Raw genomic sequence first — 27,570 nt, 5'->3', positions numbered from 1 at the left:
CAAATTCATCAGACACAAAAGAATCTAAGGCACCAGAATCAAATAATATGTGAGCAGGTCTAGAGTTAACGAGAAATGTACCGGTCACAACATTCGGGTCTTCGTGTGCCTCCTCTGTGGTAATCTGAAATGCACGGCCTTTAGCTTTTGGCACCTCCTCCTTTTTAGTTGGAGTATTCTTTGGTTGTTGAACTGAAGCTTAACTCCCTGTCATTTGACTAGTAAGAGTAGGACAGAAGCGCTTCCTGCGGCCAGTAACACCACAAGCATAGCAAGTAACATTCTTCATCGGGCAAACGGGCTTCATGTGGCCTATTTCTCCACGTCCATAACAAATCACTGATCCTTTTTCTAATCTGCATTCGCCCTGATGATTCTTTCCACATCTTCGACACGATGGTGACTGAAGAGAAAAAGATTGTGACCTACCGCGGCCACGAGAGCTGTTATGAGATTGCACTTGTTTGTTGGGATCCGATCGAGCGGATTGAGTTGATGGAATAGAAGAAATAGGAACAGTTCGATCAACACGTGGATGTTTCGGAACAGAATGAGTGGCACCACGTATTTCTAAGTCATGGTCGCGCTTTCGGGCATACTCAACAGCTTTATCAAATGACAGAACATCCCGATTAGCCACGAAATCGCGGATTTCATACCGTAGTCCTTCCAGGAATAATTGAATTTTATCGTCTTCAGTTGGAATATACTTTGCAGCAAACCGTGCTTTTTGATTGAATTGAGTTTCATAATCATTCATAGTCATTCCTCCTTGTTTAAGCTCGAGGAATTCTTTCTCCAATCTTCTCCTCATGTCTAGAGGACAATACTTTCCTAGAAAGCGAGTTTTGAACATTTCCCAAGATAAATTATCCTGGTCATACTCGTTGAGAGCTTCGAATGTTGCTTCCCACCAGACTAAGGCTTCTCCGATGAGCATTGCAGAAGCATAAATAGCCTTGTCTTCATTAACCACATGAGAGATACAGAATACTTTTTATATGTTCTGGATCCATGTAAGAACAACAATGGGATTAAGAACACCTGAAAACTCTGTAGCACCATTACTCTTGAAAGTTTTGAATGAAGGACGTTTCGCCTCCCCTTTTGAAGATTCTCCGGTGGCTTTCTCTTTTCCTTTATCACTATCCTTTTTGTGTTCTTCGAGAGTCTTTCGAATAACACCAGTAAGTTTATCCACAAATCACTCCTCACGAGGGGATACTGGAGTATTTACTTCATCAGGTTGAGGATCTCCACCCATATCTGGTGTATGGCTACTCACTTGTTCAGCCATTGTTCTGAAAATTTGGAGTAATATAGTATTTTAGAATATTAGGATTTATCATTACCTAATATTTTACTTAAGTCTTTCCTATGGTTTGTATCCATATACTTACATTGAATCCGTTCATAGATTGAACTTTCAATAGTTTAAGTCTAAATACCAATCTGTGGGATTTAGTTCGCTTAAACTACTGCTCTGATACCATGAATGTGAGAACCCCTTTCTCTAAACTATACAATATTATTACTCCAAACATGCTACATGCATATTCATGATATAATTTACAAAAGTGTGGATACAAACCAACTATTAAGATTTTTACAAAGTTTTATATATTACATAACTTCCCAGGAATTTATACACTAAGTACAAAAGTGATAATATTAACTATTCTACATCTTTTTACAGTATATTACTATTCTTGATGCTTATCACCTGCAATAGTTAAACACTGAGAGGGATAAGCGGGTGACGCTTAGTGAGTTCAATAACAAGTACAATATAACACTATGTCATATATATATATATATATATATATATATATATATATATATATATATATATATATATATATCAATATGACAGGAGCAAAGAGGGACAAAGAACAATAAAGACATATGTGTATCATACGACAGGCTTTCCATATCAACCAATGATTTGATTCAAAGATTTACAATCAATGAAATACAAACAATTTCAACATGATATACATCAATAAGACTTCAGCCCAAGTGGCACAAAAAATAAACAATTTCAGATTATCATTTTGCTAGAATATACAGGCTTTCAGCCCTACATAGCCCAATGCCAATACCAAAAGTGATACGAGTCATGCTCTACATGGCCAAAGGCACAAAGCCAATACCGGAAGGGATACGAGACATGCTCTACATGGCCAAAGGCATAAATCCGATACTAGAATAATACGAGACATGCTCTACATAGCCAAAGGCTCAAAGCCAATACCAAAAGTGATACGAGACATGCTCTACATGATCAACGGTATAAAACTAGGATAACACAGGAAAACACATTAAACATATAACACATAACATACAATTGTCCCTATATTGAACTCACCATGAAATAACCGAATGATAAAATGATAATTTGGGCAGCACTTCGTTCCTAAAAATGACTTTCTTTGACGAAACCGGGAATTTTAGTTGAAAACCGGGCTTTGTGTGGGCAGAGTCTCGACTAAAAATATTATTTTCTCAGGATCTTCGGTGCGCCGGGACTTGCTTCGGGTGTTGGGGTAGTTCCCTAGGCTTGGGGGGGGTGTTAGGGTGGCTTGAAAGGAAGTAGAGGGTGAAAGAGAGTCAAAATTCTACACAAAATTGGGAAAACCTCGCTTCCTTTTATAGTGGTCCGAGGGCTCGCATTACGCTGGGCGTACTTCGGTACGCTGGGTGTACTGGCTTCTGATCCTCTACGTTAAGCGTAACTCCTCGGTACGCTGCGCGCAAAGTGAGACGTGGCTTCTGATCGGAACCCGGGCCTTGTACGTGGCATGGTTAGGACATGCGTCCATCATGCGAAGGCGTTGGGTAGCTGATACGTGTCTTCACAGTACGTTGGGCGTACTTCTCTGGTCCAGGCTCATAATTTGTGCCATAAACTTCAAATTTTCATATCTTTCGCATACGATCTCCGTTTTTTACGTTCTTTATATCCACGAGTAGGTGAGATTATACTCTACAACTTTCGTTTAGATTCCGTCGGCTAATTTTTACTTCATTTTTAATATTATATTTTTAACAGGCCGGGACAGGAGAAGTCTGTTAAAAATTCATAACTTCCTAATCCGACGTCCATTTTTGTCTGTCTTTTTACCGTTGTACTACTATTGACGAGATCTTCGATTCTCATTTAGGTTGTGTCGGCTAAAAATCACTCGATCTTTATTTCGAGTTTCGGGCTGTGTACTGCTATGCCGAATCTTAGAAAAATCATAATTTCCTCATACGAAGTCAGATTTGGACGTTCTTCTTATGAAAATTATCGGTTTAACGAATACTACGACTTTCATTTAGACCACTAAATCTAAAAATTAGTTTATTGAAAACTCACTTTTTACGTCATATAGCGTCGTGTCGGTTCTGTTGCGAAACTTTAACGAGCCATAACTTCTTCGTTATAACTCGGATTTCGATGAGGTTTTCGTCTAAATGTTTCTAACGAGATAATCTACAACTTTTAATAACATCATTTTTAATTATTTCCAACTTTATATTTTCGTTAATTTTAATAGTTGACATTTGATCGGAATCTCATAAGACTTCCAATATTTTTTGAATGATTCTAAACATAGTTTTACTTCAAGTCTCATAAAACTATCTTGTTAGAACTCAACGCTCAAACTCATATATTATATATTAATATTCACTTTTAAGCTATCAAGCTTACAAAACACGATAATTATACATGGTTAATAACGTGTATGTTACAAAACATCTTTCACCTTTTGAGTGTGACGTCAGTTTTTCCCTCACTCTTTTTTCCCTCACCAAAACACAGGAAATGGTAATATTTCACTTTCATTTTTTTTAAATAACAATAATTGATTTTTAAGATTTATAATTAAAAAAATTAACATATTTTTTTAAAAATAATTAATAAACATAAAATTTAATTAAAATTAAAAACACTTCATTAACTCAAATAAAAATTACATAAAAATATACATAAAAACAAACAAAATTAAAAATAATGTCTCTACTTAGAGTCGTCAAATCGGAAGACGAAAATAATGACATTGTGTTTTAGTGGTTTTTTAAAGAATATGTAGAAATGGTATAAAATAAAGTTTGGTTGACTAGGTATTTATAGGGTCGGCCCAATGCAAGTTCAGGAGGTGCCAATGAACATGACTCATCATTCACCATAGGCCCAATGTTTATCCTTACATAGTAGTAAATCCGTTAGGTGCCCCCCTTTCTGTTTAGGTTACTAATCAGCTTCTAGTCTTCACGGAAAACCAAAACACGTTTTCTTTTAGGGTGTTGTTATACCCATAGACGGAGCTTGCTTAGGGCAAGGGGGTTGTGGCCCCCCTGATTTTTTTTTGTCACAAATAGTCCTTACTCTTTAGATTTTATATATATTTAGCCTAAAAATATAAAATTTATATTGTGACCCCCCTGCTCTTTGATTTTCATATATATTATACTTTCGTCCCCCCAAAATAAATGTCCAAGCTCCGTCACCGGTTATACCTACCCCAGATTTTATAATCCTACCCCTGCAATTATTACTTTTTAGTTAGATAACAAAAACCTAGACATAGTATTCCGTACAAATCAATCATTATTTTTTTGGGTTAATGCCATAAAACCCTTAAGTTTTCAACAAATATTTGGTTTTTACCCTTTTATGATTATTAGGTTCATTAATGCCGGAAATTTGGATAATCTGTTAGCTGACTAAAAAATAATAATTGCAGGGGTGATGTTGCCCGGATTAATAATAATAATAATAATAATTATTATTATTATTATTATTATTATTATTATTATCATCATCATCAACATCATCATTGTTGTTGTTGTTGTGTTATTATTATTATAAAACGTCAAACATTTTTTTAAAACAAAATCTCAAACATTTTTTTTCTTAAAAAATCCGCTCTTTATAAAAAGATATTATAGATTACACAAACAAAGATAAATAAGTGTCATTTTCTATTACATTTTGTTTGAATCCGTTACCTAATAACGTTTTCTTTTTACTTTTTTTTTTGTTTTGTATACATATGCATAAACAAAAATAAGTTTTAAAAAGTCAAGATATATCTATCCGATTAAAAATGACTTTTTATCAAAAGTATTCATTCGATTTTTTAAAGATTTTAATAACTATGTATTTTATTAGAATAAATTCAAAGTTAAAAAAAAATCAGATTATGAAAAAGAATAAAAATAGAATAAAAAGCTAAAAATAATAACAATAAGTTATTTGAACAAAATGCCAAAAAAAATAAATGAATAAAAACATCAAAAAAAATATTAGAAATGCTTTATAATATTTTATATAACATAACTTTAATAAAATGTTTTATTAAATAGAATTAAAACATTATATAATATTTTAGATTTTTTTATAACGACGTCATAAATATAAACTAATAAAACATTAAAAATATATTCAAACGTCAAACATTTTTTGGTTATACAAACAAACAAAACGTCATATATTTTTTTTAAAACAAAAAGTCATATTTTTTTAAATTCGTCGTTCGAAACAAGAATAAGTTTTAAAAATAAAATTTTGGAATAAATACAAACAAACAAAACTTAAAAATATGTATTTGAGCAAAACGTTAAAGATTAAAAAAAATGAAACAATTATGCCAAAAATATGAAACAGCAACATACGTGGTCAATTTGTGAAGTAGCCTCACATGACTATTCCTATAAACGTGAGGGGATTTAAAGTAGTATACTAATATTCAAACAAAATGTCAAAAAAATAAAAGAACAAAACGTCAAACATGTTTTTTTACGTTAAACAATGTCTTCAAACAAAATGTCAAAAAAAATATTTTTAAATCATAAAAACAAAGGTATATAAATAAATTAAATAAAAAAACAAGATTAATAAAAAAAATAAACTAGTATATATTAGAAGAAAATAAAAAAAACATAATAATTAAATAATCATTAGTTATTTAAAGAAAAAAAATAAAATGTAATTATTATGTGGTAGGGTTAAGTGGAAAGAGTGTAGGAATAATTGAGGTATTCTTTTAAATCAAAGAGAATCAAAATTGAATGCGGGATCATGATTAAAATCAACTTTGATATTGCTTCGTTTTTAGTTGTACGTCGAGAAGATAAAGCAATTGATGGTGGGAAACAATTTGATTCTTGGTAACGATCTCATAATTTATAAGTAGAAATGAGTTTTTTTTTACCATTTGGTATGAAATTTTATCTTTTTTTTTTTAATTTTCAAGATTTAAGGCTCTTTTTAACTAAATTGCACACGTCCTCCAAATTCTCGGAATCAACCGATATATTGAAATTTAGCTGTTAGAATATATATATATATATATATATATATATATATATATATATATATATATATATATATCCAACCGTTTGAAAGAAAAAAAAAATTTGGCCAGTAAGAATAGAAGAGAGAACATGGGAAATCTTCCCCTCACCCGTTCCTGCAGCCTCAGTGTTGTGTTCTGAGGTGCAGGTTCGTTTCTCGCATAGCTTTCCCGCTGCCCTCTGTTTGGCCTAACTAATTGAAATATATATATATTTCAATTCCAAATCCCAATAAAACCACAACTGAGTTTGTTGTGGTTTTCAATTTGAACCACATAGCCAAGCCATATATATTCGTTTTCAATTTTGCTTAATCAAATCAAACCAATATGCTTTTGAGAATTATCTTGAAACAAAACCAAACCAAACCATAACTTTCCAAAATCAAATTAATAGGGGATAGATGTGATCGATACGTATTTTGTGGTTCAAATATTCTGTCATAGAACCCTAATTTTCAGCATACATACATTAAAGTTTACATCTATAGAAAATATAGTTTGTGCACTTGATATAATTGATTATGAATAAAATCTATTTACAAAACCAATTAATGAAAATGATTAAGATGCTGATATATTAAGGGGTACACCAGGCACAGGCTCTAGTACCTTTACATTTGGTAATTCCTTTAATAAAAGACCCTGTAATTGTATTACAAAAAAATTAACCAGATTTAATTTTCACTTATATTAATTAATTATAATAAGTTGTAAAATTCAAGAAATATCAATAAACCTTGAATGATTCTATGGTTCCCTCTGACCTAACTAGACTTGCAAGAACACCTTTACTATCAAGATCTCCGTTTTTCATTGGCACCACAAATCTGTAAATAAATAAAAAACAATCACGAAAATGCAATATTAATTTTCCACGGGACTGGACATTAAGGGCATTTATGTCTTTTGCATCTTTTTGGCGGGGATAAAAAATTGCAACTTTTGTCCCATAAGTCACAGTTCAATGCACACCAAACGTTGCACAACCTTTCCTGTCCTGTCCTGTCGTGTCAGTTCAAAAGACAAGATCAAGATTGAAGTTAGACTACTTGGAATGAAGCAATTTTGCAAGACGAACGGCGTCTTCTTGTCCAGAAACCAAAGTAAAACTTGGTAAAAGTTGCTTGATAACGGGTGTAATGACGATATCGGCCTTCTCCTTTCCAATAATCTCCTTGTTATAGACACAATGTGGTTCATAGTAAAGACTCAATTGCCCTTGTAGAGATGTCACAATGTACCTATAATACCATATATTATATAGATATTAACAATACATGATTCGCTCATTTTTGAAAAAATAAAAAATAAAAAATAAAATTATGTACCCATTTTCGGGGCGTTGCCAAGGAGGACCGAGAACCGGCCCCGCAGTTGCCCGTATTTTGACATGAGAACCGTTTTTTGTTTCAATTTTAGAATCTTGGCCGGGTTCTAAGTATATGACCTGAAATTTATAAAATAATATTTGTAATAAATTATTAGAATTATATAAAACGTGATGTTTTGAGAAATTATATTAACTTACATTGGTGAAAAGAGGATCCAAGAGTGTTTTTGCATTTGGAGTGGCGATTACTTTAAGATTTGGTAATTTTTGAGAGAGAGGATTTAATGTCTTCAAATGGCAATGGTCATCAAGGCTTTGTGTAATTAATATGCAATCGATTTCAGGAAGATCGGTAAGCTGAAATAAAGCTACAATTTGTTAGAACATGTGTGACAAAATTCCTTAGAGATTCAAACTTCTAGGTTTCCCTTGAGGCTACAACGAATGTACCTTGAAATTCTTCAAATATTTCTTGCTAGCATCATAAAGAAAAGGTATTCCGAAATCCAAATTACCCACCAATATTGGATCAACTAGAATCTTCACTCCACCCACTTCCCATAACCAGCTATTGCCCTAAATAAAAAACGTCCAACAATGTGCTAATTAAAGACCACAGATACGACTATATCTCATCACTTTCAAATACTATGTGAGAATCAGAGAATTACAAAAGCGCACCTCCAAGTAAGTTAGCTGGAATGCATCAATGCCGGAAAAACTCGATTCAGCAACTTTCTCTTCGGAAATTAAAGCAGAAACGACCCTATTACTCCCTCTATCCCCAAAAAAAGAGATGAACTTAGAATTTTGATTTCTAACGTCAATTTTAGCACAATATCATGCTATAAATTATTATACTAGTAATAAACACTTTCCCTATTTGCAATAATACGTATGACGTAAACCAGTAGCTGACAAAACATTCAAAAAGTATTTCCAAAATTCATGTAATTTAGAATTGGGATTTGGGACACACCTGCTGTTGGAGAGCTTCGGGGTGTAGGATGTGACGAACGCTGGATTTTTTCATGACGTCAGTTTTTCCCTCACTCTTTTTTCCCTCACCAAAACACAGGAAATGGTAATATTTCACTTTCATTTTTTTTAAATAACAATAATTGATTTTTAAGATTTATAATTAAAAAAATTAACATATTTTTTTAAAAATAATTAATAAACATAAAATTTAATTAAAATTAAAAACACTTCATTAACTCAAATAAAAATTACATAAAAATATACATAAAAACAAACAAAATTAAAAATAATGTCTCTACTTAGAGTCGTCAAATCGGAGGACGAAAATAATGACATTGTGTTTTACTGGTTTTTTAAAGAATATGTAGAAATGGTATAAAATAAAGTTTGGTTGACTAGGTATTTATAGGGTCGGCCCAATGCAAGTTCAGGAGGTGCCAATGAACATGACTCATCATTCACCATAGGCCCAATGTTTATCCTTACATAGTAGTAAATCCGTTAGGTGCCCCCCTTTCTGTTTAGGTTACTAATCAGCTTCTAGTCTTCACGGAAAACCAAAACACGTTTTCTTTTAGGGTGTTGTTATACCCATAGACGGAGCTTGCTTAGGGCAAGGGGGTTGTGGCCCCCCTGATTTTTTTTTGTCACAAATAGTCCTTACTCTTTAGATTTTATATATATTTAGCCTAAAAATATAAAATTTATATTGTGACCCCCCTGCTCTTTGATTTTCATATATATTATACTTTCGTCCCCCCAAAATAAATGTCCAAGCTCCGTCACCGGTTATACCTACCCCAGATTTTATAATCCTACCCCTGCAATTATTACTTTTTAGTTAGATAACAAAAACCTAGACATAGTATTCCGTACAAATCAATCATTATTTTTTTGGGTTAATGCCATAAAACCCTTAAGTTTTCAACAAATATTTGGTTTTTACCCTTTTATGATTATTAGGTTCATTAATGCCGGAAATTTGGATAATCTGTTAGCTGACTAAAAAATAATAATTGCAGGGGTGATGTTGCCCGGATTAATAATAATAATAATAATAATTATTATTATTATTATTATTATTATTATTATTATCATCATCATCAACATCATCATTGTTGTTGTTGTTGTGTTATTATTATTATAAAACGTCAAACATTTTTTTAAAACAAAATCTCAAACATTTTTTTTCTTAAAAAATCCGCTCTTTATAAAAAGATATTATAGATTACACAAACAAAGATAAATAAGTGTCATTTTCTATTACATTTTGTTTGAATCCGTTACCTAATAACGTTTTCTTTTTACTTTTTTTTTTGTTTTGTATACATATGCATAAACAAAAATAAGTTTTAAAAAGTCAAGATATATCTATCCGATTAAAAATGACTTTTTATCAAAAGTATTCATTCGATTTTTTAAAGATTTTAATAACTATGTATTTTATTAGAATAAATTCAAAGTTAAAAAAAAATCAGATTATGAAAAAGAATAAAAATAGAATAAAAAGCTAAAAATAATAACAATAAGTTATTTGAACAAAATGCCAAAAAAAATAAATGAATAAAAACATCAAAAAAATATTAGAAATGCTTTATAATATTTTATATAACATAACTTTAATAAAATGTTTTATTAAATAGAATTAAAACATTATATAATATTTTAGATTTTTTTATAACGACATCATAAATATAAACTAATAAAACATTAAAAATATATTCAAACGTCAAACATTTTTTGGTTATACAAACAAACAAAACGTCATATATTTTTTTTAAAACAAAAAGTCATATTTTTTTAAATTCGTCGTTCGAAACAAGAATAAGTTTTAAAAATAAAATTTTGGAATAAATACAAACAAACAAAACTTAAAAATATGTATTTGAGCAAAACGTTAAAGATTAAAAAAAATGAAACAATTATGCCAAAAATATGAAACAGCAACATACGTGGTCAATTTGTGAAGTAGCCTCACATGACTATTCCTATAAACGTGAGGGGATTTAAAGTAGTATACTAATATTCAAACAAAATGTCAAAAAAATAAAAGAACAAAACGTCAAACATGTTTTTTTACGTTAAACAATGTCTTCAAACAAAATGTCAAAAAAAATATTTTTAAATCATAAAAACAAAGGTATATAAATAAATTAAATAAAAAAACAAGATTAATAAAAAAAATAAACTAGTATATATTAGAAGAAAATAAAAAAAACATAATAATTAAATAATCATTAGTTATTTAAAGAAAAAAAATAAAATGTAATTATTATGTGGTAGGGTTAAGTGGAAAGAGTGTAGGAATAATTGAGGTATTCTTTTAAATCAAAGAGAATCAAAATTGAATGCGGGATCATGATTAAAATCAACTTTGATATTGCTTCGTTTTTAGTTGTACGTCGAGAAGATAAAGCAATTGATGGTGGGAAACAATTTGATTCTTGGTAACGATCTCATAATTTATAAGTAGAAATGAGTTTTTTTTTACCATTTGGTATGAAATTTTATCTTTTTTTTTTTAATTTTCAAGATTTAAGGCTCTTTTTAACTAAATTGCACACGTCCTCCAAATTCTCGGAATCAACCGATATATTGAAATTTAGCTGTTAGAATATATATATATATATATATATATATATATATATATATATATATATATATATATATCCAACCGTTTGAAAGAAAAAAAAAATTTGGCCAGTAAGAATAGAAGAGAGAACATGGGAAATCTTCCCCTCACCCGTTCCTGCAGCCTCAGTGTTGTGTTCTGAGGTGCAGGTTCGTTTCTCGCATAGCTTTCCCGCTGCCCTCTGTTTAGCCTAACTAATTGAAATATATATATATTTCAATTCCAAATCCCAATAAAACCACAACTGAGTTTGTTGTGGTTTTCAATTTGAACCACATAGCCAAGCCATATATATTCGTTTTCAATTTTGCTTAATCAAATCAAACCAATATGCTTTTGAGAATTATCTTGAAACAAAACCAAACCAAACCATAACTTTCCAAAATCAAATTAATAGGGGATAGATGTGATCGATACGTATTTTGTGGTTCAAATATTCTGTCATAGAACCCTAATTTTCAGCATACATACATTAAAGTTTACATCTATAGAAAATATAGTTTGTGCACTTGATATAATTGATTATGAATAAAATCTATTTACAAAACCAATTAATGAAAATGATTAAGATGCTGATATATTAAGGGGTACACCAGGCACAGGCTCTAGTACCTTTACATTTGGTAATTCCTTTAATAAAAGACCCTGTAATTGTATTACAAAAAAATTAACCAGATTTAATTTTCACTTATATTAATTAATTATAATAAGTTGTAAAATTCAAGAAATATCAATAAACCTTGAATGATTCTATGGTTCCCTCTGACCTAACTAGACTTGCAAGAACACCTTTACTATCAAGATCTCCGTTTTTCATTGGCACCACAAATCTGTAAATAAATAAAAAACAATCACGAAAATGCAATATTAATTTTCCACAGGACTGGACATTAAGGGCATTTATGTCTTTTGCATCTTTTTGGCGGGGATAAAAAATTGCAACTTTTGTCCCATAAGTCACAGTTCAATGCACACCAAACGTTGCACAACCTTTCCTGTCCTGTCCTGTCGTGTCAGTTCAAAAGACAAGATCAAGATTGAAGTTAGACTACTTGGAATGAAGCAATTTTGCAAGACGAACGGCGTCTTCTTGTCCAGAAACCAAAGTAAAACTTGGTAAAAGTTGCTTGATAACGGGTGTAATGACGATATCGGCCTTCTCCTTTCCAATAATCTCCTTGTCATAGACACAATGTGGTTCATAGTAAAGACTCAATTGCCCTTGTAGAGATGTCACAATGTACCTATAATACCATATATTATATAGATATTAACAATACATGATTCGCTCATTTTTGAAAAAATAAAAAATAAAAAATAAAATTATGTACCCATTTTCGGGGCGTTGCCAAGGAGGACCGAGAACCGGCCCCGCAGTTGCCCGTATTTTGACATGAGAACCGTTTTTTGTTTCAATTTTAGAATCTTGGCCGGGTTCTAAGTATATGACCTGAAATTTATAAAATAATATTTGTAATAAATTATTAGAATTATATAAAACGTGATGTTTTGAGAAATTATATTAACTTACATTGGTGAAAAGAGGATCCAAGAGTGTTTTTGCATTTGGAGTGGCGATTACTTTAAGATTTGGTAATTTTTGAGAGAGAGGATTTAATGTCTTCAAATGGCAATGGTCATCAAGGCTTTGTGTAATTAATATGCAATCGATTTCAGGAAGATCGGTAAGCTGAAATAAAGCTACAATTTGTTAGAACATGTGTGACAAAATTCCTTAGAGATTCAAACTTCTAGGTTTCCCTTGAGGCTACAACGAATGTACCTTGAAATTCTTCAAATATTTCTTGCTAGCATCATAAAGAAAAGGTATTCCGAAATCCAAATTACCCACCAATATTGGATCAACTAGAATCTTCACTCCACCCACTTCCCATAACCAGCTATTGCCCTAAATCAAAAACGTCCAACAATGTGCTAATTAAAGACCACAGATACGACTATATCTCATCACTTTCAAATACTATGTGAGAATCAGAGAATTACAAAAGCGCACCTCCAAGTAAGTTAGCTGGAATGCATCAATGCCGGAAAAACTCGATTCAGCAACTTTCTCTTCGGAAATTAAAGCAGAAACGACCCTATTACTCCCTCTATCCCCAAAAAAAGAGATGAACTTAGAATTTTGATTTCTAACGTCAATTTTAGCACAATATCATGCTATAAATTATTATACTAGTAATAAACACTTTCCCTATTTGCAATAATACGTATGACGTAAACCAGTAGCTGACAAAACATTCAAAAAGTATTTCCAAAATTCATGTAATTTAGAATTGGGATTTGGGACACACCTGCTGTTGGAGAGCTTCGGGGTGTAGGATGTGACGAACGCTGGATTTTTTCATGACGTCAGTTTTTCCCTCACTCTTTTTTCCCTCACCAAAACACAGGAAATGGTAATATTTCACTTTCATTTTTTTTAAATAACAATAATTGATTTTTAAGATTTATAATTAAAAAAATTAACATATTTTTTTAAAAATAATTAATAAACATAAAATTTAATTAAAATTAAAAACACTTCATTAACTCAAATAAAAATTACATAAAAATATACATAAAAACAAACAAAATTAAAAATAATGTCTCTACTTAGAGTCGTCAAATCGGAGGACGAAAATAATGACATTGTGTTTTAGTGGTTTTTTAAAGAATATGTAGAAATGGTATAAAATAAAGTTTGGTTGACTAGGTATTTATAGGGTCGGCCCAATGCAAGTTCAGGAGGTGCCAATGAACATGACTCATCATTCACCATAGGCCCAATGTTTATCCTTACATAGTAGTAAATCCGTTAGGTGCCCCCCTTTCTGTTTAGGTTACTAATCAGCTTCTAGTCTTCACGGAAAACCAAAACACGTTTTCTTTTAGGGTGTTGTTATACCCATAGACGGAGCTTGCTTAGGGCAAGGGGGTTGTGGCCCCCCTGATTTTTTTTTGTCACAAATAGTCCTTACTCTTTAGATTTTATATATATTTAGCCTAAAAATATAAAATTTATATTGTGACCCCCCTGCTCTTTGATTTTCATATATATTATACTTTCGTCCCCCCAAAATAAATGTCCAAGCTCCGTCACCGGTTATACCTACCCCAGATTTTATAATCCTACCCCTGCAATTATTACTTTTTAGTTAGATAACAAAAACCTAGACATAGTATTCCGTACAAATCAATCATTATTTTTTTGGGTTAATGCCATAAAACCCTTAAGTTTTCAACAAATATTTGGTTTTTACCCTTTTATGATTATTAGGTTCATTAATGCCGGAAATTTGGATAATCTGTTAGCTGACTAAAAAATAATAATTGCAGGGGTGATGTTGCCCGGATTAATAATAATAATAATAATAATTATTATTATTATTATTATTATCATCATCATCAACATCATCATTGTTGTTGTTGTTGTGTTATTATTATTATAAAACGTCAAACATTTTTTTAAAACAAAATCTCAAACATTTTTTTTCTTAAAAAATCCGCTCTTTATAAAAAGATATTATAGATTACACAAACAAAGATAAATAAGTGTCATTTTCTATTACATTTTGTTTGAATCCGTTACCTAATAACGTTTTCTTTTTACTTTTTTTTTTGTTTTGTATACATATGCATAAACAAAAATAAGTTTTAAAAAGTCAAGATATATCTATCCGATTAAAAATGACTTTTTATCAAAAGTATTCATTCGATTTTTTAAAGATTTTAATAACTATGTATTTTATTAGAATAAATTCAAAGTTAAAAAAAAATCAGATTATGAAAAAGAATAAAAATAGAATAAAAAGCTAAAAATAATAACAATAAGTTATTTGAACAAAATGCCAAAAAAAATAAATGAATAAAAACATCAAAAAAAATATTAGAAATGCTTTATAATATTTTATATAACATAACTTTAATAAAATGTTTTATTAAATAGAATTAAAACATTATATAATATTTTAGATTTTTTTATAACGACGTCATAAATATAAACTAATAAAACATTAAAAATATATTCAAACGTCAAACATTTTTTGGTTATACAAACAAACAAAACGTCATATATTTTTTTTAAAACAAAAAGTCATATTTTTTTAAATTCGTCGTTCGAAACAAGAATAAGTTTTAAAAATAAAATTTTGGAATAAATACAAACAAACAAAACTTAAAAATATGTATTTGAGCAAAACGTTAAAGATTAAAAAAAATGAAACAATTATGCCAAAAATATGAAACAGCAACATACGTGGTCAATTTGTGAAGTAGCCTCACATGACTATTCCTATAAACGTGAGGGGATTTAAAGTAGTATACTAATATTCAAACAAAATGTCAAAAAAATAAAAGAACAAAACGTCAAACATGTTTTTTTACGTTAAACAATGTCTTCAAACAAAATGTCAAAAAAAATATTTTTAAATCATAAAAACAAAGGTATATAAATAAATTAAATAAAAAAACAAGATTAATAAAAAAAATAAACTAGTATATATTAGAAGAAAATAAAAAAAACATAATAATTAAATAATCATTAGTTATTTAAAGAAAAAAAATAAAATGTAATTATTATGTGGTAGGGTTAAGTGGAAAGAGTGTAGGAATAATTGAGGTATTCTTTTAAATCAAAGAGAATCAAAATTGAATGCGGGATCATGATTAAAATCAACTTTGATATTGCTTCGTTTTTAGTTGTACGTCGAGAAGATAAAGCAATTGATGGTGGGAAACAATTTGATTCTTGGTAACGATCTCATAATTTATAAGTAGAAATGAGTTTTTTTTTACCATTTGGTATGAAATTTTATCTTTTTTTTTTTAATTTTCAAGATTTAAGGCTCTTTTTAACTAAATTGCACACGTCCTCCAAATTCTCGGAATCAACCGATATATTGAAATTTAGCTGTTAGAATATATATATATATATATATATATATATATATATATATATATATATATATATATATATATATATATATATCCAACCGTTTGAAAGAAAAAAAAATTTTGGCCAGTAAGAATAGAAGAGAGAACATGGGAAATCTCACCCGTTCCTGCAGCCTCAGTGTTGTGTTCTGAGGTGCAGGTTCGTTTCTCGCATAGCTTTCCCGCTGCCCTCTGTTTGGCCTAACTAATTGAAATATATATATATTTCAATTCCAAATCCCAATAAAACCACAACTGAGTTTGTTGTGGTTTTCAATTTGAACCACATAGCCAAGCCATATATATTCGTTTTCAATTTTGCTTAATCAAATCAAACCAATATGCTTTTGAGAATTATCTTGAAACAAAACCAAACCAAACCATAACTTTCCAAAATCAAATTAATAGGGGATAGATGTGATCGATACGTATTTTGTGGTTCAAATATTCTGTCATAGAACCCTAATTTTCAGCATACATACATTAAAGTTTACATCTATAGAAAATATAGTTTGTGCACTTGATATAATTGATTATGAATAAAATCTATTTACAAAACCAATTAATGAAAATGATTAAGATGCTGATATATTAAGGGGTACACCAGGCACAGGCTCTAGTACCTTTACATTTGGTAATTCCTTTAATAAAAGACCCTGTAATTGTATTACAAAAAAATTAACCAGATTTAATTTTCACTTATATTAATTAATTATAATAAGTTGTAAAATTCAAGAAATATCAATAAACCTTGAATGATTCTATGGTTCCCTCTGACCTAACTAGACTTGCAAGAACACCTTTACTATCAAGATCTCCGTTTTTCATTGGCACCACAAATCTGTAAATAAATAAAAAACAATCACGAAAATGCAATATTAATTTTCCACGGGACTGGACATTAAGGGCATTTATGTCTTTTGCATCTTTTTGGCGGGGATAAAAAATTGCAACTTTTGTCCCATAAGTCACAGTTCAATGCACACCAAACGTTGCACAACCTTTCCTGTCCTGTCCTGTCGTGTCAGTTCAAAAGACAAGATCAAGATTGAAGTTAGACTACTTGGAATGAAGCAATTTTGCAAGACGAACGGCGTCTTCTTGTCCAGAAACCAAAGTAAAACTTGGTAAAAGTTGCTTGATAACGGGTGTAATGACGATATCGGCCTTCTCCTTTCCAATAATCTCCTTGTCATAGACACAATGTGGTTCATAGTAAAGACTCAATTGCCCTTGTAGAGATGTCACAATGTACCTATAATACCATATATTATATAGATATTAACAATACATGATTCGCTCATTTTTGAAAAAATAAAAAATAAAAAATAAAATTATGTACCCATTTTCGGGGCGTTGCCAAGGAGGACCGAGAACCGGCCCCGCAGTTGCCCGTATTTTGACATGAGAACCGTTTTTTGTTTCAATTTTAGAATCTTGGCCGGGTTCTAAGTATATGACCTGAAATTTATAAAATAATATTTGTAATAAATTATTAGAATTATATAAAACGTGATGTTTTGAGAAATTATATTAACTTACATTGGTGAAAAGAGGATCCAAGAGTGTTTTTGCATTTGGAGTGGCGATTACTTTAAGATTTGGTAATTTTTGAGAGAGAGGATTTAATGTCTTCAAATGGCAATGGTCATCAAGGCTTTGTGTAATTAATATGCAATCGATTTCAGGAAGATCGGTAAGCTGAAATAAAGCTACAATTTGTTAGAACATGTGTGACAAAATTCCTTAGAGATTCAAACTTCTAGGTTTCCCTTGAGGCTACAACGAATGTACCTTGAAATTCTTCAAATATTTCTTGCTAGCATCATAAAGAAAAGGTATTCCGAAATCCAAATTACCCACCAATATTGGATCAACTAGAATCTTCACTCCACCCACTTCCCATAACCAGCTATTGCCCTAAATCAAAAACGTCCAACAATGTGCTAATTAAAGACCACAGATACGACTATATCTCATCACTTTCAAATACTATGTGAGAATCAGAGAATTACAAAAGCGCACCTCCAAGTAAGTTAGCTGGAATGCATCAATGCCGGAAAAACTCGATTCAGCAACTTTCTCTTCGGAAATTAAAGCAGAAACGACCCTATTACTCCCTCTATCCCCAAAAAAAGAGATGAACTTAGAATTTTGATTTCTAACGTCAATTTTAGCACAATATCATGCTATAAATTATTATACTAGTAATAAACACTTTCCCTATTTGCAATAATACGTATGACGTAAACCAGTAGCTGACAAAACATTCAAAAAGTATTTCCAAAATTCATGTAATTTAGAATTGGGATTTGGGACACACCTGCTGTTGGAGAGCTTCGGGGTGTAGGATGTGACGAACGCTGGATTTTTTCGAGTCGAGAGGAGACGGGTGTTGGAAATTAATGGTGTGAACTGTTGCCTTGCTGTTGTTTTGTTTAATCTGTAGAGCAATTGGGGTAGTGGATTACATTGAACAGCCATCATAATCTTGAAGAAGAATAATTGGGTGCTGAATAAAAATTGGGGAATTTGCGTATGATCTTGTTAGATTTTACGAGGGTTTTCAAAAGTCGTAGCCTTTTTGTTGATGGGTAGATGTGGATTGTTGAGATCCACCACTGGAATTCGGGCGCCAATTTCTTCATGAGTTCTACCCATCCAATTGTGCGGCTCATATTATTCTTATCGTAGACCATGAGAGAATTTGATGTAACAAAACCATTATTTACAAAAGAATTTATATGTTTACTCGTTTTTTTATATTTATTTCAAAGTCATTATCATATTTTGATTTTTTTTGAAGGGCTTACCTGTTTTATTTTATTTCGGTAGACCGAAATTTTTTTATTTATTTTTAAATTTCTAGTACAAAAATAATGAGTGTGGACTTTCAATTGGGCCAATTTCAGAACCCAACTATAACACAAAGGCATCTCCAACTATATATCATTCAAAAAGGACAAAATCCTATATATCTCACAAAAACAAAAAAAGCAAACACAAAGCAAAACATCGCATAAATCTATACATAGGTCCTCAAACAAAGATATCTATCTATATACTGTTTGTTAACCTTTTCTTTAAAAAAAATAAAAAGACCCAACAATTGTTGATAGCTCAAAAGAAATTATGGTGTATTAAATCTTGAGTGCAAGATTTCTTTCCCATCTTTGAGGATGATAATCTATGCAAGTTGCAATCTTTCTCCCTTGGGCAAATGGCAAATCATCCTCATAAGGAATTTTTTCATGCCACACAAACTCATTCTCATGTGTATATTTTCTCACCAATTCCCTCACACACTCAATCTCTTCCTTTATAACCACCCTCCATGATTCCATTCCTCCAACAACATTATTATTATTATTCCATTCCAACACCCTTTTAAGCACCCCAATTGCATTCCCTATTTCCCCTTCCCCTTTCAGACTCTGTGCCATGTATTTGTAACTTCTCAACTCATGCACCACTTTACTACATGTTATGTACTCCTGCATACATCAAATATCAACCTACTTTTATTTATTTGTGTATTTTATTCTATTATAATAATAATCAAAAACCCATGCATACCATCAAACTTGGTGACAAATCTTTGCATTCTTTGACTGATTTCAAGAAACAATTTTTGGCTTCATCAAATAACTGTACTACACCATAGTGTAGCTTTGCTAAAAGCCCAACAGCTATTTGTTTCTCCTCAGCCTTCATTATAGTTACTATCTGTGCATTTTTTTTTTTCAAGGAAATAATGAATATGTTTCTTGAAACAACTAAAAAGGAAATAAGAGATGAAACATGAACCCTAACCTGAGCCTCTGCTAAGCAGATGAAGCTCATAATTGAAGAAACAGATGAAGAAGCTTCTGGTGGTGCTTCGGGTGTAAGTGCTGGTTGTAAAGATGGAAGAATTTCATGAGCCAAATAATGATAAACCCCTGCAGCTTTTCTGAACAGGGTTGTGGATTGCACTAAATCTATGATAAAAACAAAAGAATCATCAATAACTATACAAAGAATTCAAGAAAAAAGGATTAAGTTGTACCTGTTTTTAAAACATGGGAAGCCCATTCACGAAGCATTGCACCATAAAAGAACAAAACCATTCCAAGCTCAAACTGCAGCTTATCAATCTGAAAAAATCTTGGACCCATGAGGTTGAAGAAAGATGAAGAACTAAGAGGACTTGTCCACCTTATCTTAAGATCTGATGTCCAACGAATCACTTTTGTATGATCACCAATTACTTCAACATGTTGAATCAAGTTCTCCAATAATGGCACATAAAGTTCTAGCTTTTGAATATCCTGGAATAAGAACAACATTATCACCATTCTAAAATAAGATACAAAACAATCTTATGGGGTAAGGTAAGAGAATGATAGGGTAAATATATCAACCTGTTCATACTGAGAAGTTAATCCCCCTGACATTTCCCTGGCAATGGCATTTGTAATGGAGTTGTTTTCGTTGATGGATTCAACATTCACACGCTTGGAGCTCAACTCTTTCAGTTGTTCGAGAGTGCCTGAATCTTGAGCACAGTATACATCTTCAAAAACAATCTGTTGAAGTCGAGATTAAGTTTATACTCGATAATTCATCACTAAATCGATTGTTTATATCTTACATCAATACCATAAGTTCAGAAACTACACCAATTATGCACACAACTCGCACCAATTTATACATGGATACAAGTATAGAGAACCCATACGCCAAACAATCTATAATCGGGCAAAAACTAACGATGTTTGTTGTAATTTCCTAGCGAGAACTTATAATCACAGTGTTGCATGTACGAAGATTACCTTTTTGGTTCTGAGCTTTGAAGGATCTTTGAAATGCAGCATGGCTAACTCGAATCAACTAGGATCAAGCCTTCCTGTTACAAAATCCAACGAGTTAAGTTTCGTGGATGCTTCTTGGAAGTTCTTGAATATGATAAAGGGGATTTGAACAAATTTCGATGGTTACATGAAGTGAATTAGGGTTTGAAAAGTTCCTCACATGAAATTGAGATGTATTTACAGTTTTTCACAATAATTGAGGGTTTTGAGTTTTGATGGCGATGTTTACCCCAAAAGTCTATCCATTAAATTTCTGTTTCTTCCCTGCTAAGATTTTGGGATTTGATGGCAATCGGATCGTAAGGATGGGTTCCCGCGAATCCAGAAACTTCCCATGCCCATGCCCGTTTCGATTTGGGGCTGAAATGGTCCGAACGGGCGTAAAAAGATCATGGATCTATCAATATATGGTTTTAATCAACTATTTAAAATATTTATTTATTATTATATCTCAAATTTATAAACTTTATTTTATTATTAAATCTAAAATTTAAATTTTATTTTATTAACATATACTGTAAGAAAATGTAAACAATGTTAAATACAAATAATAATAAAGAATTATCGTTATCAAATACAAGCTAATGCATGAAAACAATATTTGAATACATTTTAATCCATAATTTTCATTAGGGATGAGCAAAGGAACCGACCCGGTTGGAACCGGCCCGAACCGGACCTAGCAAATTAAACTTGAAGCACTTTACCAAAATTCTTTTGATGCAAGTGGTACAACTGTTGATGCATGGCTAGATGATGTCAGCACTAGTAGGAATAAAAGTATGATGGCATCAACGTCAAATCTGCCGAAGTGATCCAACAGGTCGGAATTAGACGAAATTCGCACACGAGATGTAAAATGGGCCGATTAAAAAAACTCAACGCTTTGCCGTGACGTGTGGTGTTTTTCGGTCATTCAAAATCGTTTTGGGCCTCAAAACGCGTTTTTTCTGTTTTTTTTATTTGCGGCAACTTTTTATTTTGAGTTTTGATTTAGATAATTGATTGCGGATCTTTTCCTAATCAATTATGATCTCCGAGGGTTATGAAGCTTATGTTTATCTTATCCTCCATATAAGGATCTCGTTTTCATTGTTTTGAGGTCGGTTTTTTTCCAATTGGTAATTAATAAAGAATCCAACTTTGGAGTTATTTTTTTTTGTGTCCCTGTTGTTTGTAGTTTGTCATTCAATCCGATCGTATGTGCATCATTTGGTATCAGAGAAAACGAACGAATGGTTGAACAAATGGTTTGTGGTCGTGGAGGAGCTTGTGGTCATCGCGGTGGTGGACGTGTTCCACGGAATGACAGAGTCGATTTACGAGATCCATGTGACATAGAGATTGAACGTTTGCAACGACGGATCCAAGAACTCGATTTGTTGCATCACGACTCATCGGACGAAGAGACTGAATCAGAATCGAGCATCTGGGTAGATGGTGACAAGGTGGTCAATCCTTTTGTCAGGGCAAATTGAGATCGTCGCGAAGGAGGATATCGTGATGATCAGTTAAGGAGTATTGGTGTGAAGGTTGAGATTCCCGAGTTCACGGGACATGCTCATCTTGGTGAGCTCAATGAATGGTTAAGCACCGTTGAGCAGGTGTTTGATCTGCGAGACATCTCAGAATAGTTGAAAGTGAAGGTGGTGGTCATCCGATTGAGGAAACACGCCTCTCTTTGGTGGGATCACGTGAAGAAACAACGGAAACTTGCAGGTTTCTTAGAGTACCATAATTTGTCCCAGAAAACCATGGCGGTACAGGAAGTCATCCATGAGTTTGACCGACTTCGGATGCGGTGTGACGTGGTAGAAGAAGAAGAACAAGTTATTGCTCGATTTTTGGGGGTGTTGGAACCCGAGATCTCGGATGTGGTGAGTCTCCAACCCTATTGTACATATTAAGATGTGTGTCAACTTGCCTTAAAAGGGGAGAAACAACTTAAGAGTAAGGCTCGCATAATGAGCAACCGATTTGTCCCTGTAAATAAGACCACGACCCCCACTGGCCCTAAGGCTGCTCATTGTTGGATTAGATGTCTAAGCCCATAACTATTATTGGTATGTACTTGACCCGAGAGTAGCATAGTCCATTTGGGTTGCATATCATCAGAATAATTGAAATTCTCACATTTTTCGATAAGGATTTGGGAGTGTGAAATTAGAATAATTGAAATTATGTCCAGTTGGTTTATTTCACAAAGTAAGGATCATAGACAAACATAGAGTGCATACTTGGTGTATGGCAAAGCTATTGTTTAAGAAAAACATAGTGTACATGCTTGGAGCATGGGACAACTAGTGTTTTTAATTCAAGTATAAAGTTGATAAAACCGAAACAATGAATAATGAGTAATCAGTATGGTGATAAATAAAAGTGTTTATTTATATTCATAGGGTTTGATACCATATTTGATTCATTTATTCTTGTGTTTCACTTTGCATGTTTTGACTTCCAGAATAACTAAGTCGCTCTTCCTGAATGATTAAGTTATTCAAACCATCCACAGTTGGTCATATGTTGGAAGTAGATATGAATCAAGACTGTCATGGGTTGGTTTGTAGAGGTCCAAGTTGGTGGACAAAGTGGTGCTACAACACTCATGAGTGCTCATAAGTTCTGAGTATTGGATTCAACCCGCGCTCATTTGAATCACTTCATGGATTTTATCACGAGTGATCATGAGACGATAATATCTTATATTCTTCAAACCTAGAGATATGAGTTGTTACCATGAGTTGGTTATACATTGATTGCACGAAAACGCATTTGGTAACTCGATGTTATAAAACGTGCCTTTGTGTATGATTCAACAAGTAGTAGAACAAGACATATGAGTCGAAGTTTATCCATTCCTTTTACCTTCGGGATAAAAGCGATATCTGTGGGCCCCTCGATGATTTAGCGATGACACATGTGAGTGCTTGGCCAAGCCAGGACTGATTTGATTTGTTCAATCAGTCAGTCATCATAAATCGAAAATCGGGAAACAACAAATAGACAGAGAGAATTATTATAATCCATGTCTCAGTCCATATGATATCTAGAATGGAGGAATATATGATCCCTTATCTAATGGGCGCGTCATTGATTTGTTCAGAGTTCGACAGCAGCTTTAAGAGCTACGATTGCTAGTCGGGTTATGAAGTCGTACTTGCAATAATAGTTTTAGACTTATCCAAGTGGGAGACTGTTGGATTAGATGTCTAAGCCCATAACTATTATTGGTATGTACTTGACCCGAGAGTAGCATGGTCCATTTGGGTTGCATATCATCAGGACAATTTGTTAGGATGGACTTTTGAGAGAAGGTTATTTATGGTTTATTAATATATTATAAGTTATAATATATTAATATGAAATCATATGTTTTAATTAGTATCGATCAAGAATTAATTTGGAATTAATTTAGTGATCAAAAGAGACTAATTAAATCTATGGGGACTAATTATGATAATTAGTTATATTTATATGTGTTGGGCTTATGATCCATGTTGGACCAAGTTTATGTATGGATACATAAAGAGTTGGGCCACATGAACCATGGATCATAAAACCCATGGGTATGGATTATGGGTTATACCCATGACCCTTGGAATCCTACATATAAATAGGTTACTCCATAGCCAAAATCACCACTTCTTTTCTTAGAGAAATATGGAGGTGTTTTGGTGCATGGAATTCTCTCTCAAGAGCCACCTTTGTCCTAGGTGTGTTGTGATTCCATTTGAAGCATTTCATACTATTGGTGCTAAGCTCTTAAGGCCAAATACATCAAGACTTCAAGCCACATAAAAGGTATGTTCCCTAACTAGTATATTATATGGTTTATGTCAAATGCATGCTAGTTATAGGTTTAATGCCTTGGAAACCATTTGCATGTATAATAGAGAAAACATAGATCCAAGGTATTTAGGGTTGTATGTGCACCATAGGATGTTGTAGTATACTAAAACCCAATAGTGGTATCAGAGCCATGGGTTGTTTTCTATTATATTTGATGCAAATGTATTTTTTTTTTCAAGTTGAAGGAAAAAAAAAAGAAAAAAAAACATGAAGTTTGTCAAATTTTATGATAATTACTTGATTTTATGAAAAACTAATTATTTATAAAATTTGAGTCACTTTACTACAAGAGTTGAATTAGGTCAATTTATTAAAAGATAGAATGGTATGATTATTTTATTTGTTTTAAAAGTTTGATCTAAATGGTTTTAAGGAGTTACAAATTTTGTCATAAAATTTTGGAACTCAAAAGTTTTTTTTAAAGTTATGATCTTAAGAGTTTTGAAACTTCCATAAGTTATGGATGTGAAATGTCTCATTTATTAACTCTTTAGGTTATGAATTCCAAGAGTCTTCAAAGGATAATTGTCAAAGTTTCAAGATTTGTATTAGTTTATATGATTATCTAATTTCTTGAAAATTGTTGATGTGAATTATCTTTACTTATGAGTTTAATCTAGATCATAGAAAAATTATTTGATTATTGTGTTAATTGGAATATTTGATCTTAATGGTTTTTATGAACTCCATAACTTGTCCTCAAGTTATGGAAAGTGAAGAGTTTTTCTTTTTAAAGTGTCATTAAGTCTCATAGGTTATGAAAATAGAAGAGTCACTATTTTTAATGTCATCATTAAATGATTTAATGTCTTCCATAACTTGTCCTCAAGTTATGGAACTTGAAATTTTTTTTTTCCATTAAACCTTAATTAAACTCATAAGTTATGAAAAATCCAAGAGTTTTGAAAGGTTTCAAAACTTGTCCTCAAGTTTTGGAATTTGTAAAGTTACCCCCCATGTATACTTTAATTCCAAACTAGACCTTAGAATTTTAAAAGTTTAAAATTCAACCCTTATACTATTATTATAATTTTAATTATATAGATATGTATAAGATAAAGTCGTCTTACCATTAGTAGGCCTCATTCACGAAGCCGGTCTATAAGGGGGTATAAGGTTACTGCCTATAAAATGGCAGTTTAATGGGTGTCCACTCTCACTCACCGCTTCCTTGACCGGTGGAGGGTTGTTAGCCGAACAGGTAGGACAAGGACTATAATTCTCCCTTCATTATAAGTATAATGATAAATACTAAGTAACTAAACACTTATAAATTCCCAATCTTAGTTACTTAGGAAAATGTGCATAAGGTGCTAATCCATGAAATTACACTTTGCACTTTGTTTAAGCTGTTAGTGGAGTGTGTGTGGTTAACCGGCACACTAACCTGGACTTAACAAGGTAGGCAAAGGGTAACTTAATGTTTATCATAGTATCGTTGGAGCGTGTGTGGTTAACCGGCACATCGATTGAGGGGTAAATATTAAGGGTACCAAGTATATTTGCATGGTTACTTCACACCTTGTTTTGTGATCCTCGGCATCCCAGTCACAAAACCTGAAGGGCACACTCGAGATTGAAACATGCCATTAAAAAGTTCAATGAATCTCAAAAGAATCTAGGAGTTTCAAAACCAATTAAAACCTAATAATACATTTCGTTTATCTTGGTGGAAATTGGTGAATCGTCATTCACCTACCTTCAAATATTTTATAGCTTGGATTACGGCATCCCTCTTCCAAGTTATAAAATAGTTTGTTGGGTCCTAGCCTTAATATATCATATTGGGTGTTATATTAAGGACTTAAACCAACTTTACGTGAATTTCTCCCATTGTTGATGTCTGGTTTAGACAACAATGATCTTCCCAAACCAAGCTTTCCTAATGAATATGACTTCCCGATTTTGGCTCATGGAAGTCATACTTCTCTTCCTCCACCTCCTCCAACTATTCTCCCTAACCCACAAGTTCAAGGTCACTCAAGCCCTAATGGCAAGCAAGGTCTATGTGTGATCACATCTTAGAGATGAAGTCACATATTGACAAGCCGGGAGAGTTGGGTGTCAAAGTCTTGAGAAAGTTGTATGTTCAATCACTTTCTAAGTCACATAGTGAGTTCCTTTGGGACTACTATGAAACAGACTATGACATGAACCTTAATGATCATATCTATTTGCTTGGTGCTGCTGAATCAGCAATGATTTGGAACGATAGTAAAGCAAATTTGATTAGAAGATCAACTTCCAAAAAAAATTTATGGACAGTGACAATGGTGACACTGGAAATCCAGAAAAAGCATTCTCTTCCCAATGGAAAGGGATTGGTCATAGTCAACCCGGTTGACCAAATGGTAAAGAGAAAGGCTAAGTCTGAGATAGTCCCATTACCAAAGGGTCCATATGTTTATTTTGCCAAAGGAAGGGGCGTTGATTGCAAAGCTGCCAAATTTACCTAAGGATGTTAAAGTCAATAAGTTTGACTCTACATCAGGTAGAGCTCATTATCTAACTCTGTTAAGTTCTATTCTGAGATCCTCATTACATGATGTGACTGGGTCACATGTTGATGTTTTAAGAATCAAAGAATAGAGAGAAATCTTAAAGGAAGTATATGCTGATTCTAATCGCGAAGGTGGATTTCGATCG

At 32.2% G+C, this 27,570-nt stretch overlaps 4 protein-coding genes across 5 annotated transcripts; all 4 read right to left on the bottom strand.

Moving 5' to 3' along the window:
* Window positions 1–6,830: 6,830 nt before the first annotated feature.
* Window positions 6,831–8,703, bottom strand: LOC145104284 (uncharacterized; the record flags this gene model as incomplete). Its single annotated transcript, XM_079041548.1, has 8 exons — window positions 6,831–6,989; window positions 7,084–7,174; window positions 7,397–7,588; window positions 7,676–7,794; window positions 7,876–8,034; window positions 8,128–8,253; window positions 8,359–8,455; window positions 8,657–8,703. Coding segments are annotated over 8 exons (912 nt in total), but the record flags the coding sequence as incomplete, so codon positions are not given.
* A 3,073-nt stretch (window positions 8,704–11,776) lies between these two features.
* LOC145104283 (uncharacterized) lies at window positions 11,777–13,649 on the bottom strand (the record flags this gene model as incomplete). Its single annotated transcript, XM_079041547.1, has 8 exons — window positions 11,777–11,935; window positions 12,030–12,120; window positions 12,343–12,534; window positions 12,622–12,740; window positions 12,822–12,980; window positions 13,074–13,199; window positions 13,305–13,401; window positions 13,603–13,649. Coding segments are annotated over 8 exons (912 nt in total), but the record flags the coding sequence as incomplete, so codon positions are not given.
* A 3,070-nt stretch (window positions 13,650–16,719) lies between these two features.
* Window positions 16,720–18,895, bottom strand: LOC145103886 (uncharacterized). The gene is made up of 8 exons (XM_079041158.1): window positions 18,546–18,895; window positions 18,248–18,344; window positions 18,017–18,142; window positions 17,765–17,923; window positions 17,565–17,683; window positions 17,286–17,477; window positions 16,973–17,063; window positions 16,720–16,878 (listed from the first exon to the last, which is right to left on the bottom strand). The coding sequence occupies exons 1-8, from the start codon at window positions 18,707–18,709 to the stop codon at window positions 16,798–16,800; spliced, it is 1,029 nt and encodes a 342-aa protein (XP_078897284.1). The 5' UTR covers window positions 18,710–18,895; the 3' UTR covers window positions 16,720–16,797.
* A 247-nt stretch (window positions 18,896–19,142) lies between these two features.
* LOC145103884 (Endosomal targeting BRO1-like domain-containing protein) lies at window positions 19,143–21,439 on the bottom strand. Of its 2 annotated transcripts, none has more exons than XM_079041156.1 (7): window positions 21,236–21,439; window positions 21,037–21,110; window positions 20,626–20,790; window positions 20,271–20,532; window positions 20,036–20,202; window positions 19,799–19,948; window positions 19,143–19,716 (listed from the first exon to the last, which is right to left on the bottom strand). In XM_079041156.1, the coding sequence occupies exons 2-7, from the start codon at window positions 21,076–21,078 to the stop codon at window positions 19,363–19,365; spliced, it is 1,140 nt and encodes a 379-aa protein (XP_078897282.1). In that variant the 5' UTR covers window positions 21,079–21,110; window positions 21,236–21,439; the 3' UTR covers window positions 19,143–19,362. The 2 variants fall into 2 exon arrangements, with proteins under 2 accessions (XP_078897282.1, XP_078897283.1); XM_079041157.1 differs by having other exon boundaries at window positions 21,305–21,439.
* Between the last annotated feature and the right edge of the window lie 6,131 nt (window positions 21,440–27,570).

The sequence above is a fragment of the Lactuca virosa genome, chromosome 4 (assembly GCF_052849685.1).
Source record: "Lactuca virosa cultivar CGN04683 chromosome 4, Lactuca_virosa_CGN04683_v6, whole genome shotgun sequence".
Taxonomy (NCBI): Eukaryota; Viridiplantae; Streptophyta; class Magnoliopsida; order Asterales; family Asteraceae; genus Lactuca; species Lactuca virosa.
Note: the sequence above shows the minus strand (reverse complement) of the source record. Positions and strands in the feature narration are given on the sequence as shown.

Coding starts and splice junctions, on each gene's coding strand:
- LOC145103886 (XM_079041158.1), bottom strand. CDS start 18,709: ATGATGGCTGTTCAATGTAATCCACTACCCCAATTGCTCTACAGATTA. Junction 18,345..18,545: donor CCGAAGCTCTCCAACAGCAG/GTGTGTCCCAAA, acceptor TTTTGGGGATAG/AGGGAGTAATAGGGTCGTTT. Junction 17,684..17,764: donor TGGATCCTCTTTTCACCAAT/GTAAGTTAATAT, acceptor TATAAATTTCAG/GTCATATACTTAGAACCCGG.
- LOC145103884 (XM_079041156.1), bottom strand. CDS start 21,078: ATGCTGCATTTCAAAGATCCTTCAAAGCTCAGAACCAAAAAG. Junction 19,949..20,035: donor TCTGCTTAGCAGAGGCTCAG/GTTAGGGTTCAT, acceptor AAAAATGCACAG/ATAGTAACTATAATGAAGGC. Junction 19,717..19,798: donor ATTTGTCACCAAGTTTGATG/GTATGCATGGGT, acceptor TGATGTATGCAG/GAGTACATAACATGTAGTAA.